General features: G+C 46.3%; 1 protein-coding gene across 1 annotated transcript in view; it reads right to left on the reverse strand.

The window, feature by feature from the left end:
- The window catches only part of LOC136620208 (hormonally up-regulated neu tumor-associated kinase-like), a 36265-nt gene extending 29902 nt beyond the window's left edge, over positions 1–6363 (reverse strand). The window contains exons 1-2 of the mRNA XM_066594914.1: positions 6242–6363; positions 2925–3073 (exon numbers count right to left, since the gene is read on the reverse strand). Of these exons, the coding sequence (XP_066451011.1) occupies positions 2925–3073; positions 6242–6363 (271 nt within the window). The remainder of the gene's footprint in view (positions 1–2924; positions 3074–6241) is intronic.
- Between the last annotated feature and the right edge of the window lie 8276 nt (positions 6364–14639).

A 14639-nucleotide genomic window follows, 5' to 3' on the forward strand; every position in this document is an offset into this window, starting at 1 on the left:
ATTTGTAGTGGAGAACGTCCACGAACGTTTTCAACTTCCTCCACAGCCGTTCAGCACTTCTAGAGCACCGCTGGATGAAGCAAGTTTGAGGCGTGAACCAGGATTGCCGTGTTCTACATTGATGGCTTGGATCCTGGGGGGCGCCGCTTTATCCAGGGCATGGGTTTGTTTGTTACAAACCCATGCTGGCTCTAGTTACTTGCTCTATTTTCATCCAAGTACTTGCATACATGCTGTTTAATAATTTGTTCAAATATCTTACCCAGTATAGAAGTCAGGCTCACAGGCCTGTAGTTTCCTGGATCCATCTTCTTCCCTTTTTTGAAGATAGTGACAACATTTGCCGTTTTACAATCTTTTGGGCCTTCACCTGATCTTCAGGAATTTTCAAAGATTATGGCGAGAGGTTCAGCAATTACCTCCACTGCTTCCTTTAGTATCCCAGGATGTAATTCATCTAGACCTTGAGACTTGAATTAATTTAAATTAGCTAAGTGTTCCCTCACCATCTCTCTGCTTACAGATAGGCTGCATTCTTTTATTCCCCCAATAGCACAGGGAAGATCAGTTGATGTTCCATACACTTTCTGAGAGAAAACACATACAAAATAGGTATTTAAAAGTTCGTCCTTCTCAACATAATTTTTAACCTATTCACCATTTTCATCTATAAGCATCCAATAGCATCTTTGACTTTTCTTCTGCTTTTGACATACCCCCCAAATCCTTTTTTTATTGCTTTTGGCTTCTGTTGCAAGCCTCAATTCATTATTAGCTTTAACTTTTCTGACACATGCCCTACAGTTTCTACAGACCGCATTATGTTCTTCTTTAGATATTTCCCCCTCTTTCCATCTGCTAAACATTTTTTTCTTCCTTTTTAACGTGTGCAAGTTCTGTGTTCGTCCATCCTGCTTCCTATTCTTCCTTCTTTTAGGGATTGTTAACGATTGTGCTTTGAAAATCTCATTTCGCAGTATTTCCCAACCTTCTTGGACATTTACCTCCTTAAGAACATCCAGCCATTGGATTCTTCCTATCCTCTTTCTGAGTACATTGGATGATGTGCCTATGTCATCAACAAGCGGCTCCAGATCTCACTGGAGTGCGCAAGACCTGAGAATGGCGCTTGTACAGAGAAAAAAACAACTGTACATACTCCTGTTCCAAAAACAAAATAGAGGAATATTAAAATATCAATAAATTTGTAGATAATTGACAGAAAAGCTATAGCATTAGAAATACGAGTCCACAATCAGGAGAAGGCATGCTGATTGCCGGAGATATGAAATCCAAAAAACAAGGTTGGAATTTCTTTTTTTTTCAATCCCCCCCAAAAAAACTATTAAAAAATTATACAATAAACTATTTGTACCCCAAAATTATGTAATTAAAAAATACAACTTGTCCCGCATGAAAGAAGCCATCATACAGCTGTGTCAATTGAAAAATGTAAAAGTTATAGCTCTAGAAATTTAGCAATTAAAAAAACTGAAAAAGTGTTTGGCCATTAGGGCCTAACATTAGAGGGTTATTGCCCCTCTGCCACTAATATGTGTGTTGTGTGGTTGTGATTCTTTGTTCCTATTTTGTCTTTTGTGCTAAAGATTGCATAGTACCTATTTTATTTGATAGTCAATTAAAGTTATATTTCAGTGATAATGCCCTTAAGTGATAGTTTACCCGTGACACTGCATGTAGATCCAGTTAAAGTTATATTTCAGTGATAATGCCCTTTAGTGATAGTTTACCTGTGACACCGCATGTAGATCCGGTTTTGATCTATGGGGATTTTTTCAGTTACCATTAATTATGCATCTGTCATGTTAACATTTTTGCTTTTCCCAGCTTTAGACGTTAGCCTGCAAAATTCATTAATTTTGATCATAAAATGGAAATAGTTTTTATCATGTATAATTTGTACAATGTTACATTCCTCAATTCACAGTGTCCCTGTGTGCATTGGGAATATACCATAGAACGCATTACCACCCGCAATGGACAACGCAGTGGCTGCCCATGGGTGCCTAATGTTTGTAACCAGTGGCGTCTGGCTAGAATTGTCAGTGCGAACATATAATTGACCCCATCAGAAATCACATCCACATTCAATGCAGGATGGTCCACAGGCATATCCCGCAGGTCAGTGCAGAGTTCTTTAGCTTCCATGGGATATGGGAGCTGAAGAGACACCAGTACCTATTGATTCAGGCTGATGGTAGGGTTCATGTGTGGCACAAAACCCATGAAGCCATGGACCCTAGTTGTCAACAAGGCATTGTGCAGGCTAGTGGTGGTTCCTTTCTGATGTGGGGTGTGTTTAAGACATGGATTAAGTCCACTGGTCCACCTAAACACATGATTGAATGGTGCCCACAACATTTCACTGCTTGGTGAACATTTGCAGCCCTTTTTGAACTTCATGTACCCCCACAATGATGGGATATTCCAGCAGGACAATGCACCATACCATCGGGCTCAAGTTGTCCAGAATTGGTTTGAGGCACATTCTGGAGAGTTCCTACAAATGTTGTGGCTTGCATGTTTGCCCGACATGAGCCCAATCAACGACTTATGGGATGTGATACAGATGTGCATTTGGACCTGAGATCCTGCACCTACAAATACCATGGCTATCTAGATGACTCAACATATCTCCAGACGATTTTTGTCCACTTCAGGAATCTATGCCACGTCAAATTACTGCACTTTGCCAGGCAAAGAGGAGGTCCTACATGATATTAGCACTTATCCCATGACTTTTGGCACATCAGTGTCATTTTTTTCGGAGCACATGGCAGCTTCTGCTCCACCACATCAATCTGATCATAGATTGTAGGCATAACTGTCATATTCAAACACACCAATAATGAGTCTTATTTCTAAGGCATGCTTTATGTCACTTCAGGATAGAATGGACTTACCATGTCCTAGTTCAGTCTGTGCATAAATTCCTAGGATCTTATAATCCATTGCAAGGCTCATCCACTTGGCAATCTGCTCCTCCGTGCCCAGGACATTGATCATTTTCATAAAGACATTGTGTACAACATCAGTTTCTCCATTTAGCGCCCTAAAATCGAAAGAACTGAATAGAAAAACAAAGTAACACGGCTGGAAACTCTGATATCGAGAGACCTCGTACCAACACAGTAGTGTTCTTACAGTAAAGCTATGGAAATCAGTAGATGAAATGGTATCAAATAACTCAAAGTCAGTAGAAAAAAAAATTAAAGTACTTACATATTTATTTCATATTTTTTATGTAAAGCATAAAACATAGTGAGGTAATTTAGAGAACGTTAAAGACAAACATGGAGACGCGGCCCTTCCGTTATAATCCGATTATCCACAAATTCTCATTACAAATGGATCAGCGCAGCTTTTGATAATTGGTGAAAGTCATCCCAGCCGTATTACTGAACTCCCAATTTAATATCTTTGTTTTATAATGCGGTTATTAATGGCCTTGAGGTTTTCTTATATTAAAACCCCATCACCTATTTATTTGAAAACTATGTGTGTTAAGTGATATAATCTCCCCTATCTACATGGACTCCAGGCTAACTATTGTATTTTTCCAATCTTCAAATATTCAAACATGTTAGAAGCTCAAATTTTTGGTGGCACAGAATCTACGATTCCAACATGACTTGAAGAAATAGTTTCTCATACTTCAAGAGTGAAGCTATAGAGCAGTAATGACGAACCTTTCAGAGACCGAGTGCCCAAACTGCAACCCAAAACCCACTTATTTATCGCAAAGTGCCAACACATCAGGGGGCGGGGCTAATCACGACGTATGATTTTACCCCCATCATTCTGAAAAAGGACAGGACCGCTTCAAAAATAGACAGGGTGTGGATTTGCACTTCTTTTTAGATGAGGAAATGCTGCAGAATGTCCTCAGAGGAAATTTCTGTGGAAAATTCTGCAGCATTTCCGCATCCAAAAAGCAGTCAAAATCTGCATGCTGTCTATTTTAAAACAGCCCTGCCCATTTCTGCCACATGTAAGCATACCCCAGCGGTAATAGTGATCCCCCACAGCTGCCCCCAGTATAGTAGTGACACCCCACAGCCACCCCCACGTAATAGTGACACCCCCCAGCGCCCCCCCGCATAATAGGCACACCCCACAGCGGTCCCCTGCGTAATAGTGACAGACCACAGGGCTCCCCCACGCAATACTGACACCCCACAGCGCATCGCCGCGTAATACTGACACCCCACAGTGCCACCCAGCGTAATAGTGACACCCCACAGCGCACCCCCGCGTAATAGTGACACCCCACAGCGTACCCCCGCGTAATAAGCGAAACCCCACAGCGCACCCCCGCGTAATAGTGACACCCCACAGCGGCCCCAGTAGTAATAGCGACACCCCACAGCAGCCCCCCGCATAATAGCGACACACCACAGTGGCCCCCCACATAATAGCGACACCCCAAAGTGGCCCCACGCATAATAGCGACACACCACAACGAGCCCCCGAGTAATAGCAACACCCCACAATGGCTCCCCGCATAATAGTGACACCCCACAGCAGCCCCCCCGCATAATAGTGACACCCCACAGCGTCCCCCAAAGTAATATCGACACCCCACAGCATACCCCCAGTCTGTGCTGCAGCCGCTCTGTGTCCTGCTCTCCAGCTGCCACCGCCGCTCCCTCCACTGGCAATGGCTGTGCTTATGCCGCCGGTACTCTGTCTCCTGCTGCCGACGCCGCTCCCTTCAGCGTCCCTGCTGCTCTCTCTGCTCGGTCCGCCGCTGCTCTCTCTGCTCGGTCTGCCGCTGCTCTCTCTGCTCGGTCCCCCGCTGCTCCCTCTGCTCAGTCTGCCACTGCTCCCTCTGCTCCGTCCGCTGCCGATGCTTCCCCTGGTAAGGCCACACACGCCCCCAGCCTATCAAAAGCTGTGGGGGTTACACCATTTCAAACCCCTGTATTATGTCGCCACCCCTAACTTCTGGTGGCGATATAATACAAGATTACTGGGCAGCCATGGCCCCTGCTGGTACTCACAAGTGGTGAGCCGCCATTGGCAGCGCGTGCCAGCAGTGAGGACTCTGCGTGCCACCTCTGGCACAAGTGCCATAGGTTCGCCACCACTGCTATAGGGGGTGTAGAGGTGGCAATCAAATCCAAACTTTGCCACATAGGAAGAAATTAGTATTAGAAATGGCATATAAGTTTTGCCTTGGGGCCCAGGACTTTCAGGTGGCTGGTGCCTCGTTATGGGGCCATCATCAGTTTTCACACAATTCAAGGCTTTGGACTCTTAGGACAGGCCTTGGAGCATAGTGCCATAATATAAGAATGGTAACAGCCAGCTGTGAGTTTATTCATTGGCCAGTGTTTTTGGGTGAAAAAGGTGGCAACCCCAAGTCTAAGAGTACTTTTAGATGGGACAACTGCTGGGCGCTTAAGTGCCTGACAGTGGTCAGTACCACTATCGCTTCTGTGCATTCACACTGTAGTTATAGTCGTTCATTGAATGAAGGTAGAGCGCACCATAGATTTCTTACCTCCATTCACTGTGATCAGGCAGTCACTCAAAGATGAATGATTGACCATTTACAAGTGGGAACCTGCTCACTGTCTATATATATTTTTTAACGTGATTGTCAATGGGACTTTCTAATGTTAAAAACGCATCGCACAAAAATTGCAAAGCACCAACTTGCAATGCGTTTTTAACATTAGAAAGTCCCATTGAAAATCATGATAAAAAAACACTGCGATATCACAGCATTAAAAGAACTTAAATGGGTAGGAGCCCTAAGAGGGATCTTCTGATCTACTGGGAATGGACTTCATGCAAAAAAAAATGTTCAAGCAAATGTGTTGTGAGACGTTTTTGGTTTTTTAAAGCAAAATGTGAAAAATGCAGCAAGTTTGCAACATAATCAATGGGAAAATTCACATGAAGAAGTTGCCAAAGTTTTATACCAGAATCAGAAGGTCAGACATGGTGTATATTTTCTGCCTTCTGCGTCTGGTATGAAACTCTGGCAAAATCTTCACTTATCGCTTTCCTTGACCCAACAATGAGTAGACCCAGCAAGGTCACTTTATTGCTGGCAGTGGCCAAGACTCCACTGACTGCCTACGAAGCTCGGTACTTGATTAGATTGGAGGATTAGCTGCTTAATAATTACAATATTAATATCCATGTTCCCTTTTAGTTACTGCATCAGCCATCCCTTTAACATCATGACACATGGATGTGGGTAAATAACCTGTAAATATATTTAACCTCTCGGCCATTTTCATCCCATCCCATTTCTTTGATTTTCTTCTGCATGTGTAAACTGTTCCTAATGGCTCCTTCATATCTCTGGGAGCGGGTCTTGAAGTACATGTATTCTCGGCTGAAGACAGGGTCCTTGATTACGAGCTGTACTTTAGGCTGCTTTTACACCTGTGAGGGGGTTCCATTTTTCTGCTCCATTCGCGGAGCCGGAAAGAGGAATCCCCTGGCCGAACAAATCCGTGTCAGGCTGTCATTCAATAGCTGAGAGCAGCCTCTGATTGGTCCCTGCGCTGAGCCAATCAGAGGCAGCACTCACTTACCCATTCATGAATTCATGAATGGGTGAGTGAGAGCTGCCTCTGATTGGTGAGGGCTGTGACCAATCAGAGGCAGCTCATTCAGCAGGCGGGGATTTTAAATCCTCGCCTGCTGAATACTACTCACATCAGTTCAGGAGAACTGCCAGCCGGCCGCGGCTGAACTCCGTCTGCCGGGACAAGGTGAGTATATATATTTTTTTACTTTTTACACATTTTTGGATGATTTTCAGGGAAGGGCTTATATTTTTAAGCCCTTCCCGAAAATTCATCCTGAGATCGCCCGCAGCCCCATTGCTTTCAATGGAGCCGGCTATATTGTCGGCTCCATTGAATTCAATGGGCTGGACAGCTCTCCACTGCTCGGGCCTGTTTCAAAGGAAACGCAGCTAGAAGCAGATTTTTCGGCCCCGGTCACGCGATTTGCGGATACGCATCCATCATGCGATCCGCAAATCGCGGCAAAAAGCGCCCGTGTGACCGAGGCCTTATAATGAAAAAAATCAAAATAAAAAAAGCATATTTGGTATTGCTGCATCTGTAAAAGTCCAGTTTATCAAAGTAACACATTATTTGGACCGCATAATGAACATCCTCAGAAAAAAATACAAAAGTCAAACTTGTGCTTTTCTGGTCACCCTGTCTCCAGGAGAAAATTTAATAAAAAGCAATCAAAATGTTGTATGTACTCCAAATTGGTATTAATAGAAACCACAGGACACAAAAAACAAGCCCTCCCACCACTATGTCGATAAGAAAATAAAAAAGCTACGGTTGCAAAAATAATTTCATTTTTCTAAAGATATTTAATTTTTAAAAGTGGTACAGCAAAGAAAGAAAAATAAAGACATTTTATACAGTTACAATCATACTAACCCGTAGAAGAAACCATCTTGTCATTTTTGCCTGCAGTGTGTACACTGTAGAAACAAGACCCCCCAAAATGTGGCAAAATTGTGTTTTTCTTCCATTTCACTCCACTTAGAATTTTTAAATAGTTTTTCAGTACATTATATGGCACCTTAAATAGTACCATTAAAATATATAATTTGACAGCAAAACAACAAGCCCTGAGACAGCTATGTTGATGGATAAAAAAAAGAGTTAGGACTTTTTGAAACTGGGGAAGAAAAAACAAAAATGAAAAAAAAAGGCAGCGTTCTTAAGGGGTTAAGATCACAATTAATTGCATGCGGTGTTGTTGCATTGTGTTATATTGGAGACGGTGAGGCATGTGGTGGTTATTATATAATTTTCAGTTCTTTGTACTTTGTTCTGGAGCTTTAAAACACATTTACAGCCTGTAGCTCAGAAACATCAAATATTCACGTTTCCTAGAGAGGTTTACTGCCACCGGCTTCTATCAACCTTCACAATAATTCATTCAGAGCATTCTGTAGTGGCCCAGAGTTAACGGGGCCCCTCCATAATGGTATGTTTGTCATGTGCAATGGTATTGTCAGTGTCTTCTATGTTGTATGCATTTGATGTGTATTGCACCTCTGCAGCACTGAATGAGTTAACATCTAGGTTAGCGCTGCGGAATATGTTGGTGCTATACAAATAAAGTTTATTTTTATTATTATTTCTAAGGAATGTATCTTGTTGTATGTCATGTGACTATGTCTTATATATGTGATTGCAAGGTGGAATGCAAGATAGTTAGTTAGTCTAGAAGAGTCTTGAAAAGTCTGCAAATGAGTGAGCCACACAGACACTGTCTGGTCTGTTTGTTCCAGAATGGAAGAGGCAAAAAATTATCCATCAGTTTGACCTGGGACTGCTTCAACCAGGATGCGGAAGTGCTACCACTAAGCACTGGGAACGAGAGAGAGAAAAGCAGGAAAGCACCTGAAGTGCGAGTGGTGAGTCGCAGGAGGAGGATCACACAGATAACTGGGACTGTGGTTTGTCCAGATTTTTCCGAGAAAGCCTACTTGACACGCCATCCTCTGAGAGTGTAAATTGTGTCAAACTGTTATTGTTGTATTGGAACTTTATTGGAGTTAAGTAAAAGGACATTACAGACAAAAAGTTATCCCTGTGCGCGGACTACTTTAAACTCACTTCAAGATTCACCGCAGAGAATGGAACGGTGGTGTAACGACTAACGAGTGACAACAGACTTTAAGGTAACCGCTAGTTACCCTTTCCCTGAGACCTCCCCCAGCAGTAATTTGGACGGGTCCCAAGCTACCCTCAGGAGAGGAGATGGTAGAGCCACCGTGACAGAAGCCTTTATCTACCCCGCCATCTCCTCGGCTGTGTACCCGCTCCTCGGATGCTGCAATTTTATAACTGTGACCAACCAACAATATGCAAACAAACAGATCTGTCCAATGATCCAGCAGCAAGAAAATAAAGGCTCTGTATTGCAGAGTACGAACACACGAGTATAGAGCAAAGCTTACAGTTTCTCTTTAGAGATGAGCGAACGTACTCATCCGAGCTTGATACTCGTTTGAGTATTAGCGTGTTCGAGATGCTCGTTACTCGTAACGAGTACCACGCGATGTTCGGGTTACTTTCACTTTCCTCTCTGAGACGTTAGCGCGCTTTTCTGGCCAATTGAAAGACAGGGAAGGCATTACAACTTCCCCCTGCGACGTTCAAGCCCTATACCACCCCCCTGCAGTAAGTGGCTGGGGAGATCAGGTGTCACCCGAGTATAAAAATCGGCCCCTCCCGCGGCTCGCCTCAGATGCGTTGTGAGATAGCTGAGGGACAGTGGTATCGTGTTGGAGCTGCTGTAGACTGGGAACACTCAATCACTTACCCGCTCACTTACTTAATAAATAACCAATGTCTTACAACTTCTTGCTGGAATTGTGGGGTAGGCCACAGCTTTATTTATTAAACGGTCTCAACTATAACTTAATTTTAACGATAGATCACTATCCATGCTGTCCGTGTTAATTCTTACAGTTCGTAAACCGTCCACTGAGGACGTTTGTAAGCCCCGTTCCTTCGGCTTGCAAACCTTCCTCTATTCCTTAACAGCATGGACAAATTCCGGGCCAAAACCAGCTGTGACAACTTCCGACGACTGTCCTCTTCTAACTAGCCCACCTCCTCTCCCTGCCTGACCTTACGGGCGGGTGGGCGGGTGTCTCTCCTCTGTCCTTCTCTCTTCACCGCTTGACTCCTGACTGAAGCTCCTTCCGCTCCCCCCCCCTTCTTTCCTGTCTAAACTCCACCCCCTTTTTGCTCGCTCTGCTTAACCCCTACTGTGCCTGTTCTCAGTCATGTGCCGCCTCCTTACTCAGCTCGCGGCATTCAGGACTGGGAACACTCAATCACTTACCCGCTCACTTACTTAATAAATAACCAATGTCTTACAACTTCTTGCTGGAATTGTGGGGTAGGCCACAGCTTTATTTATTAAACGGTCTCAACTATAACTTAATTTTAACGATAGATCACTATCCATGCTGTCCGTGTTAATTCTTACAGTTCGTAAACCGTCCACTGAGGACGTTTGTAAGCCCCGTTCCTTCGGCTTGCAAACCTTCCTCTATTCCTTAACAGCATGGACAAATTCCGGGCCACACGGGATGTGCCGCGTTACTGCGGCTCATTCCGTCCCCACCCCACCAACCCGAGCTAGAGCTTTCTCGACCCCATCCTGCAAGCCGGATAGGAACGTATCCAACTCCACCTCGTTGAGGTGAAACACCGTCCCCCCTGAATGCCCCCTTCTCCTTCTCTTCCAACTCCCAATGGCGAACCGCCACCCCTCCAATAGACTGAACAAGCTGTGATATTTTCATGTTCACCAGCCTCCTGGCTCTATCCACCGCTTCCAGGTTTCTTGCTCCATTCCAGTGTCTCCATGCCACTATGTCCGACCAAACAATGATGCATCCATTAAAACATTCCCGAAAACGCCGCAAGTCCTGTTTCATAATGACCAACAGGTCGCGAGTCTTTACTTTCCCGAGATCGTTCCCCCCCGGCGTGACAAACAAAACCACTCTCCGGGGGGTACTTCTGGCAATGTCCACCACCAACTTTCACATGTCGGGCCATATCAGCCCCCCGGACTCCGTGCCAGGTTACGGATGTTCCGGTCAGGCCTAGCTCCGATCCTAAAGACCGAACGGCTGCCCTCCTTTTCGCCCAGTAAATGTAGGAGTGACCGATTATATGCACTTTCCACGGCTCAGCTGCAGCGAACAAATGAAAAAACCAAACGAGGGCAAGCTTGAAAAACACAAGGGCCTACCGCTAAAACAGAAACCGGGATACCGGGTGCTGACTGAAACCTCCCCCAGTTAGATCGGGTCGCACATATGACTTATATATTTGTGAATTCCGTCTCCCAAGCCGTTTCCAACCATCTACGTTCATCCATAAATTAGGCCCCAGTGAGAAAATGAACTCACGACCTCCCGCAGCTGCCAACGTTACCGCACCAATTCTAAAAGAATGGGTCCCGAATTCCCTCGGGTCGAGGCCCATAGTCCTCAAAGACGATTTTTACCCCGCCGAAACTTGCAAACGAGTGAGGGGGGAGGCCGGACCCGTGGACCAAAAATAGCTCCCCTGCCGGCCTTGATGCCATGTAACTGGCTGCCGTATCTACTGGGCACCATCCTGAGCCCAATCGAGTGAACGGCACCCACTCACCCCTGCCGTACACGTCGTGTTTTTTTTTTTTTTTTTTTTTTTTTAATTAATCCTGACGCGTAAACCGTCATCCACCGCTACCACGCCGTCAACCATTAAGCCTCCCGGCATAAATTGCTCTTCGGAACTAACTCGCCGATCCTGAGCGCCGCAAAAAACGCCAATAAGAATGCCGTCCTGCAACAGCAATGCCTCGTAGTCGTTGTAACACGTGACTTCTAAAGAGTCCAATAATTTACCCAACAACTGATACGTAACCGGGCGACGGGAATCTGAACCGACCTGTTTCCCTTCCACCCTCGCGCTATCTGGCGAAAAACGAACTCTGTTGTAACGTCCTTAAAACCGTGCAACTTTCATAAAATTGCCACGCCCGCGAGGTGCATTTTGCCGAATCTACCGACGCCCGTCTCACCCGCAGAGACGCCAACATATCCAGGGTCGCTGAACGGGCCTTCTCGCCCCCAGCCACAGAACCGTCCGCCAAAACAACCATTTTTGCCACTCCGCGTTATTATTTTCCAGGTTCCCACCGCTACTGATGACTCGACACGCTTCAGCAGCTCTGCTCTGCCAGTTTCCACAAGAAATGCGGGCAGCGTACCTCCAATGCATCCGCCTGTGGGTGCCGCCCTCTGAACCGCTCCATCTGTGCGCGAGAGAGCGCGTCAACTGCCACGTTTTTATAACCCGGTACATGTTTTGCCCGTGAATATATATTAAGCTGTAAACATCTCAAGAACCACATGTCTCACAAGCGCCAACACCGGTGGGAATATGATGACTGCCGGTTAATAATTTGCACCATTGGAGCTTTATCGAACCAAAAAACACACCTTGTGGTCTTGTAACTCCTCGACAGGAAAAAACTCCAACAGAGTAATGTTTTGAGTCCATCGTTTTTCCAACCAGGATACCGGCCAGGGTTCCCTGCACCCGTGCTTCCGGAAAAATTACACCAAAACCTGTTGATCCCGCTGCGTCCGCGGACAGGCTAATACCTGTAACCGACCACTCCTCTTTTGAGCACACCACGTGCCCATTAAAGGCCTCCAAGAAGATTTTCCATATGTGTAAAACCCTTCGTATCCCTGGTGTGCCTCTAATGAAGTAGTGTGGCTCCTTTATAGAGACCATCATCTAGAAAAAACACGACCCATAAGCCTGCATCTGACGCAACGTAACTTTCTCATTTTACGACCTCGTTTACCTTCTGCCGGAGGCGGGCCAATTTTTTGTTTTCCTCGGTAATCTAAAAAACCGTTTCCTCAGTGTCGATCCCGATCCCTAGGAAAATCAGCCTAGTCACCGGGCCCATCGTTTTTTCCTCTGACAAAGGGCCGCATATGCGTCAGCGACCGGAAAGTAAGCAACAAAAAACCCCAGGTGCCCGATGATTCCATACCGATAAACAGGAAATCATCCAGGTAATGATCACCGATGTGATGCCCGTTTCAAAACCTGAGCCTCCATTCCCGGAAGGAACTTGAAAGCTCGAAATAAAAGCATGAAAGCGAACAGCCCCTCGGCAGGCACATGTCGTAGAAGAACTGGTTATCTACCTTGCGTCCCAACAATTGGAAAACCCTCAGGATGAAAATTTGCAACCACCTAAAAAACCGCCTCAATGTTGACTTTTGCTAAATGTGCCCGCTTACCTGCTGCTCTAACTAGGGCGACCGCATGGTCAAAAGACGCATAAACCACCGATGCTTGTTCTTTTGAATGCCATCATCTACCGACTCCCCTTTTGGGAAGGATAGATGATGTATCAGTTGAAACTTGCCTGTCTCCTTCTTGGGGACTAACCCCAATGGGGAGACCCGCAAATTCACAAACGGTAGTTCGTCGAAGGGGGGCGGCCATGCGGCCGGCCGCCACTTCTCTATTAACCTTTGCTTTCACTACCTCTATATTTTTTAAAGCCAATTTTAAATTGGTGCACATAATGGAAGCCGACTGAAAGGAAAACGGGATTACAAAACCGCAGGAAAAACCCTGTCTAAGGGTTCTAGCTTCCTCACCCTTGAAAAGTAGGTTTTTGACGGGCGTTGCGCTAAGATGAGTTGCATCCATACGTCCGTAGCTTTTGTAGTACCCGCAACGACACGCCCACAGGCGAGTCCCGAGGAATCTGAAAACCGTAAACCATCCTTGACCGACTCTTCGCTTCTCCCGCTCGCCACCGCTGACGAGTCCCGGGCGCGTGAGTTAACTTACCAACCACGGAAAATTACCAACCACGGGAAAATTACCAACCACGGGAAAATTACCAACCACGGGAAAATTACCAACCACGAGCGAAACCAGAAATTGTATCAGAAATCATAAACCATCTTTCACCGACTCTTCGCTTTTTCCCGCTCGCCACCGCTGACGAGTCCCGGGAGCGTGAGCCACATTACCGGATGACCATAGGACACTTGTTTTTTTTTTTTTTTTTTTGTATATACGGTCAACATCACCACCGGCTGCTAAGCCACCACACTCCTGCCCCGCAGGTGGGCCCGAGCCCCCTGGGGATCCACAGGACACCGATAACACATCTCTTTTTTCCATATTACTCAAAACCGATTTCACACCATCACCAAATCATTTTTCTCCGCCACCTTGGCGGGATCCATAACATTTTCTCATGCGTTTTAAAACAATCTGACTCACCGGCATGACCGTCCTCCGGCACCGCCAAGGGCAAGGTCCCTGCCATCCTTCCTCCGGGGCTCCTGCCTCCGCTGTACGATGGCTGCCGCGTACTCACATGCGGAGCTTCTCTCGCCGACGATCCACCAGTTGTGCCAAAGTGGCCCAGCTCCGGCCGTTTTTGTGTTGTATCCCGCCACGTGTGGCGTATATTGTGCATCCTTGCTGAATGAGGTGACGGAGGTGCTGCTAGGCGGTAGGTTTGCTGGTGATACCGTTGACCTGGATCCCTAGACCCGTCGCCCAGAGCCTCTCCGCTTGGTCTCCTCATGTGTTCGCTTGCCTCCGCCCCTAATCTAGCGAGCTCGCTTTCGCGCCTTTTTGGTATCTCTCCCTTCTGGCTCTCTCTCGCTGTCTACGTTTTGCACCCAGACCTCGTCTATTGCCGCTTGCGCGACTGGCATACCCCTGCGAAGAATCACCCCCCCTGAAGATGGTGCCACCCCGAAACGTGGATTGACATAGCAGAGCCTATGCTCGCTAGGGGCTGCGATGGCTTGCTGCTGTGAAAAATGATGTCTGCGAGCCGCGCGACTGCTATGCTCGTGACCCTGGGTGCTGGCTGCGTACCCGGTGCCCGCGTGTGTGCATGGTACGTGCTGGCTATGGCGCCGCCTATGTGGGGAGTGCCAACATAGGCCCCTATTGGGGGGCCCTCCGTAATGAGTGCCACCCCGCACGTCCCACTATCTCCTGATATCTCCCCACTTACCCTGCATCCCTGTGCGCTCCCTGCCC

This window comes from Eleutherodactylus coqui, chromosome 3 (assembly GCF_035609145.1).
Source record: "Eleutherodactylus coqui strain aEleCoq1 chromosome 3, aEleCoq1.hap1, whole genome shotgun sequence".
NCBI classification, from domain to species: domain Eukaryota; kingdom Metazoa; phylum Chordata; class Amphibia; order Anura; family Eleutherodactylidae; genus Eleutherodactylus; species Eleutherodactylus coqui.